This window comes from Chenopodium quinoa, unplaced genomic scaffold (assembly GCF_001683475.1).
Source record: "Chenopodium quinoa cultivar QQ74 unplaced genomic scaffold, ASM168347v1, whole genome shotgun sequence".
NCBI classification, from domain to species: domain Eukaryota; kingdom Viridiplantae; phylum Streptophyta; class Magnoliopsida; order Caryophyllales; family Amaranthaceae; genus Chenopodium; species Chenopodium quinoa.
In genome coordinates, this window is record NW_018742483.1 from 1,930,103 (window position 1) to 1,936,736 (window position 6,634).

The following is a 6,634-nucleotide window of genomic DNA, read 5'->3' on the forward strand; positions in this document are numbered from 1 at the left end:
GTGGAGCTTTTTGCTGTTGTCCGTATGGACCATAATACATTAACCAACTCATCAACTTGTTGTAGGCCTCAACTTGGCCGCTAGTTTGGGGTCGGCTGACTGAAGCAAAGCAATGAGTTATGCCTTGGTCTCCTAACCATTCCTTGAGCTGGCGCGTTTCAAACTGAGGTCCATTGTCGAACACCATTGACTGAGGTACTCCGTAACGAGTAATTATACTCTTCCATATGAAGGCTGACACATCCGTCCGGACGACCTCGGCTTTGACCCATTTGGTGAAATAATCCACGGCCACTAGCACATAACGTCTTTAGCTGGACGCTGGAGTATACGGCCCTAGAATGTCCATACCCCATTTTGCAAAGGGGAGGGGACTGCTTATGGCTAGAGTTGTTCATGGGCAGTCCAACCCGATAGGCGGCCCAACCTGTCCGACCCGTTAAAATTCGGGCCTGGACACCTTTTTAAAAAATCAATAAATTAATGGACGGGCCAGGCCCGACCCGTTTGTAAAAATGGCCGGGCATGAACAATGGTATTTAAATTTCGGGCCGGCCCGTTAGCAAATTAAATCAGTGTTGTTTTTTTTTTTACAAAAAAAAAAAAATACAGTCGACACAATTGTACAAGTACTTATCTAGAAGAGTCTTTGTCTCTTTGAATGCCATTTACTCTCTCTCTCTCCACAATATAAACAAAAAAAAAAACCCTAGATCTACAATCTACATTTTCATCTCTCTTTACTTCATAGTTCATAATCTTTATATCATACTAATCATAGTGAAAGGCATCATTTTTCAAAGCACAAGATCTACGACGTGAATAGTGAGGTAATTCTAATTATCTAGTATTAGGTAATTTGGTTGAATAATTGTCTAATTTTCTATTATTAACTTTATTCTTTACTAATGTGAACTAAATTAGATAATAACATGTGAATTTATTTGTTTTTACTCCAATTCGACAACCGATTCAACTTTAAGGTTCATATTATGGCTCCTAATAGTCCCCTAGTATTTAATGGGGTTGTAAGTCTTGTAATCAATTAATTAATATATAACTTTGTTAATTTGGTTCAGTAAAACTATATAATTTAGTTTCAACTTGTTCCTATTGATTTCTTGTGCTAATTATATTGTTGTGCTATTGAGTATAATTGTATGTGTAATATTTAATTCTTTTTTGTCGGCCCAATTTAACAGGTTTTGTGTAATAATCATGGAAGGGAGTGTCAATTCTCCGGTAGATGTGTTGGATGATGAAGATGAACTTCCTTGCAATAATCAAAGCCCTCTAGTTAATTCTAAAGGTAGGAAGTTAACTTTCCCTGTTTGGCAAAATATGACAAGACAAGTCTTAAAAGATGGGAGTGTCAAAGCTACTTGTAATTATTGTAAGATTGTAATGAGTGCTAATAGTAATAGTGGCACATCTCATCTTGCAAGACATATAGGCAAGTGTCCTAAACGAATGAATTATGACATTAGAAATTTTTGCATTTCTGGTACTCCATCAGTGGGTGGTAGTAGCAACTTGTCATTAAAAAATCCTAGTATTAATTTTGAGGAGGTTCGTAGAGCATACTCAAGATGAATTTATGTGCATAACAGCTCATTGGGTTGATATTAATTGGAAATTGCAGAAGAGAATAATTAAGTTTGGGGCCTTAACACCCCCATTTGGTGGAGTGTCTCTTGCTGATGAGATTGCATTATGTTTGAGTGAATGGAAAATTGATCACAAGGTACATACTTTTACCGTGGACAATGCATCGTATAATGATAGCATGATTTCTTCTCTTAAAAATTATCTCCAAAGAAAAAAATGTTTGTTTTTTGGTGGAGAATTTTCTCATTTTCGTTGTGCTTGTCATATTATTAATCTAGTGGTGCAAGCTGGGTTAAAGCTTATAGACGATGTTGTGATTAAAATCAGAAGTATAGTTAAGCATTTTCGACACTCGATCCCAAAGAAGAACAAGTTTTATAATATTGCTGAAACAAGTTTTGGCATAAAATCAACTAAAAAATTGCGTGGAGATAATTGCATAATGTGGAATTCAACTTTTTTGATGCTTGGTCGGTTTATATATTTTAAAGATGTCATTGATCGTGTAGTAAGTTGAGATAAAGATCTGAAAAGCTTTAGTCTCACAAAGGATGAGTGGGATAGAGTTGTTGAGTTGCATGCTTTCTTGAATATTTTCTATGATGTAACTAATACATTTTCATCTTCTAAGAATTCCACTGCAAATCTATTTTTTGGTAGTGTGTGGAGGGTACATAAGAAATTAATTGAGGTTGCAGAAGGACCTTTGGGTAACTTGTGTTCCATGGCTAAGGATATGCAAGTAAAGTTTGATAAGTATTGTTCTGAATATAATATTCTTCTTTCATGTGCTGCTGTTTTAGATCCTCGTTTTAAGTTGGAGAGGGTAGAATATTGCTTTGCGAAGTTGTATGGGGAACATATCCTAGTGAGATGGTTTCACGTATTAGAATTACATTGTTTGATTTATTTGACAAGTATAAAGGAGTTGCACATGGCTCATCTTCTCCTACTTTTGCCACAATTAAGCTCGAGGAAAACCAATATTTCTAACAGTGTAAGTTGTTCTGGTGATCAAATGAATGAAATGATGGAGTATAAAATGTTCTCAAGTAAGAAGAGAAAAGTAGATAGTGAGAAGAGTGAACTGGAGCTCTACTTAGAAGAGAAGAATTCTGATGTCATGGAAAAATGTGATGTATTAGCCTATTGGAATAAGAGCTCAGTTCGTTATCCAAACCTTGCATGCATGGCTCGTGATATTTTAACCATTCCTATCTCTACTGTTCCTTCTGAATCTGCTTTTAGTATGAGTAAACAATTGATAAATCCATGGAGAGCTTCCTTGGGGGAAGAGACAATTGAGGTTCTTGCATGTTACGAAGATTGGTTACGTGCAAAAGGCTTTACATTAGGTAACTTTATTTAAAAAAAATCATTTTTTGTACATGTGTTAATTTCATATTTGTTTATCCTTTAACTATTATCTGTCTTTACCTTCGTAGGACTGTAGGAGGCTCATCGAGCTTTTTTAGTTATGGGAATTCAGCTCTTGGGGAAAAAGAAGAAGATGAAGATGACTATGAATCCAAAGACGAGGATTAAACTACTATTGAATAAAATTATTTAATTAAGTGTGTTTACACATTTAATAATGCTTTTTTTTTTTAACTTATTATTTATTTCTTATTATCTTCTAACTAACTACTAATTTAATTTTAATTTTTGTTTTGATAGTGGGCAGGGGTCTACATTGGATTTTGGATTAAACTAGTAAGCTGGAGGATAATGAGCAAATGGCATACGCTACTGCTTGCAAAGTTGGACTATTAAGCCTGTTTTAATTTTGTGTAATTAATATATACTATTTTGTAAAAATTAAATTTATAACATGCCCTGTTAATATTTTGCTTAATGCATTATCTATTTTAAGATTCATACTCTTATTAGTTAAGGTTTTAAACCATAACAATCATAAGTTACAAATTTTTAAGAAAATAATCCACCAATCAGTTGAAAAATAATGAAGGTTAATATTAGGCCCGTTAACCCGCGGGCAAGCCCGACCCGGTAAATAGACGGGTGTGGGCAGCATATTAAGCCCGTTTAAAAGGGCTTGGACTTCCACATTAAGCCCGTTGGACAAAATTATAGGGTTTGGCCCGGCCCGTGTCCGGCCCAAACTCGCAAATGAGCATCTCTACTTATGGCTGACAAGCTATTAGCCGGCTGATGGATTAAGGTCGCAAACTTCTGGCACTTGTCACATTTTTTCACCATTTTCATGGCGTTCGACTTCAGGCTCAGCCAGTAATACCCCAAATGGGTGGCTTTTTCAGCCAAGGCTCGTCCTCCAATATGGGAACCACAATGCCCCTGATGGAGGTCATCCAACACATCATACCCCCTCTTTGGGGTGATACACTTAAGGTAGGGCCTCACAAAATCCTTCTTGAATAACTCCCCATTCTTCATCTCGAACCAGGCTGCCCTCCTCTTCATCAGCCAACTTTCTTTAGGATCATCCGGAAGAATTTCATTCCTTAAGTAGAAAATAATTCCGTCCATCCAGGTTGAACTTCTATCTATAATCTGAACAGGCTCGGCATCAATACTCCTCCTTTCTTTTACTTCCCAAAATACTGATTTAGGAGTGTCACATGACGCCGAGGAAGCTAACTTGGAGAGCGCGTCTGCTTGATGATTTTCTGAACGAGGAACTTGTCATAAAGAAAAATATTCTAGGCCCTCGGCCTCTTCCTTAACCATCTGCATGTATTTCATCATGGCCGACTCCCTTGCTTCGAAGCCACCATTGACTTGGCTGACTATTAGCAGAGAGTCCGAGCAAACTTCAACTTTGGTTGCCCCGGTCGCCTTACACATTCTAAGGCCGGCCAACAAGGCTTCATACTCAGCTTCATTGTTTGACGCTTGGAACTGAAATCTCATTACATGTTCAAACTTATCTCCTTCAGGAGACTAACATATGATACCAGCGCCACACCCGGTAGTTGTCGCACTACCATCCACGAACACTTTCCAGATCTGGTCTCCGGCCGGCTGAAGATTAGGCCGAGTCATCTCAACCAAAAAGTCTGCAAAGGCTTGCCTCTTGATTGCTTTTCTTGGCTCGAACGTAATGTCAAAGCCTCTCAGCTCCAAGGCCCATTTAAGCATACGGCCACTGGTCTCTAAGGTTGTAAATGGCTTCTTCAGAGGTTGGTCTGTGTAGACCACAATTGAATGTGCCAAGAAGTACGGCCGCAACTTCTTTGATGCCATATACAATGCTAGGCCAAATTTTTCAACAGGGGGATACTTAAGCTCGGCGTTGTGAAGTACATGACTGATAAAATAGACTGGGATCTGGTGGCCGTCCCTTTCAGCAAGCAGGACGACATTTAGATAGTTTTCAGAGATGGCGAGATAGATGAATAATTTCTCATTCTTGAGTGGACTGACGAGCCAAGGTAATGTGTGCAGATGGATTTTTAACTGTACGAGCGTTCCCTCGGCCTCTTCTGTCCACTCAAACATGGCTTTCTTCTTGATAGCTTGAAATAAATAACGACACTTATCTTCTGACCTTGACAGAAATCTACCAAGTGCTGCTAAACAGCCGGTCAACCTTTGCACTTCCTTGATCGTCCTTGGTGACTTCATGTCTGACTTGAATTTTTTCAGGGTTGGCCTCAATTCCGCGTTGATCAATAAAAAATTAGAGAAATTTACCGGACTCAACACCAAAGATGCATTTCTTAGGATTTAACATCATCTTATGCCGCCTGAGTTTGATAAAAGTTTCTCGCAGATCCTTCAAATGGTCGGCCGACTCTTTCGACTTGACAATCATGTCATTGATGTACGCCTCCATATTACGGCCGAGCTTGTCTCTAAAGACTGTATTAACAAGTCATTGAAAAGTGGCACGGGCATTCTTGAGGTCGAATGGCATAACTCTGTAACAGTACAACCCTGCTCAGTTACAAACACTATTTTCTCTTGATCTTCTTCCCATAGGGGAATTTGATGGAATCCTAAGTAAGCGTCCATGAAACTCATTAGGGCATGCCCGGCCGTTGAATCAACCAGGAGGTCGATTTTAGGCAAGGGAAAACTATCCTTAGGGCATTCCTTGTTCAGATCTGTGTAATCCACACACATTCTCCAAGCTCCATTCGGCTTCTTCACTAAAACTACATTAGCTACCCAGTCTAGGTAATAACATTGCCGAATGAAATCGGCGTCCAGCAACTTCTTCACCTCAGTCGCGACCGCCTGATTCCTTTCCTCTCCATGATTTCTTTTCTTCTGTCAGACAGGTTTTATTAATGGATTCACGACCAGCTTATGCACGGCCAGGTCAGGGTTTATTCCTGGCATCTCACCAACTTCAAATGCAAATACATCTTTGAATTCTTTCAGCAGCTGAACTAACTCATCCCCAAGCATACCCGTGCCTACACTAACCGTCTAACCTGGCTGATCGGGGTCAAGCACTATATCTTGGTGACTGCCGACCGGCTGGGGCCTTAACTCTTCTGGCCGGCCGACATCCATTAGCTGCTATGCTTGCTCTATCTTGGCCGCCTTACGCTTGTGGCCGACCTAGTATGCTGGGAGTGAGGTTCCTTCTTCTTTTGGCTAGGACGATTTTGGTCCGCGTGTGGTAGGCTTAACGGCCAACTAATTACATTCCTTAACCATTTTATGACTTCCTTGGATTGTTCCAATTTTACTGTCCGTCCTCTCGAACTTTAGCAGCATTAGATGAGGTACAATGACTGCCTTAGCTGCATTCAGCGTAGGATGGCTGAGTATGACGTTAAACACCTGCGTATGACCGAATCTTTTTCCTTACCAAATCAAACTTAAAACCATTATGCCTTAATCCCCGGAGAAATTCAGAGTATGCCATTTCGTCCGGAATATTATGAATTTGGGCCTTTTCTTGGTAAAACCTTTGGACGTACGAGCGTAGTCCTTCATTTTTTCCTTGCACAATTGTTGCCAAGTTGAGACTTGTTTTTCTTGGTGGAATGTTGTAAGAGAAATTCCCTACAAACAGCAAACTGAGGGTGGT

The 6,634-nt window shown here is 39.5% G+C and overlaps 1 protein-coding gene across 4 annotated transcripts; it reads left to right on the forward strand.

The window, feature by feature from the left end:
- Window positions 1–446: 446 nt before the first annotated feature.
- LOC110719126 (zinc finger BED domain-containing protein RICESLEEPER 2-like) lies at window positions 447–3,486 on the forward strand. Of its 4 annotated transcripts, none has more exons than XM_021898031.1 (4): window positions 447–830; window positions 1,203–2,963; window positions 3,062–3,182; window positions 3,286–3,486. In XM_021898031.1, the coding sequence occupies exons 2-3, from the start codon at window positions 2,333–2,335 to the stop codon at window positions 3,151–3,153; spliced, it is 723 nt and encodes a 240-aa protein (XP_021753723.1). In that variant the 5' UTR covers window positions 447–830; window positions 1,203–2,332; the 3' UTR covers window positions 3,154–3,182; window positions 3,286–3,486. The 4 variants fall into 4 exon arrangements, with proteins under 4 accessions (XP_021753723.1, XP_021753724.1, XP_021753722.1 ...); XM_021898032.1 differs by having other exon boundaries at window positions 448–830; window positions 1,203–1,309; window positions 1,643–2,963; window positions 3,062–3,486; XM_021898030.1 differs by having other exon boundaries at window positions 448–830; window positions 3,062–3,486.
- The last annotated feature ends 3,148 nt before the right edge of the window (window positions 3,487–6,634 follow it).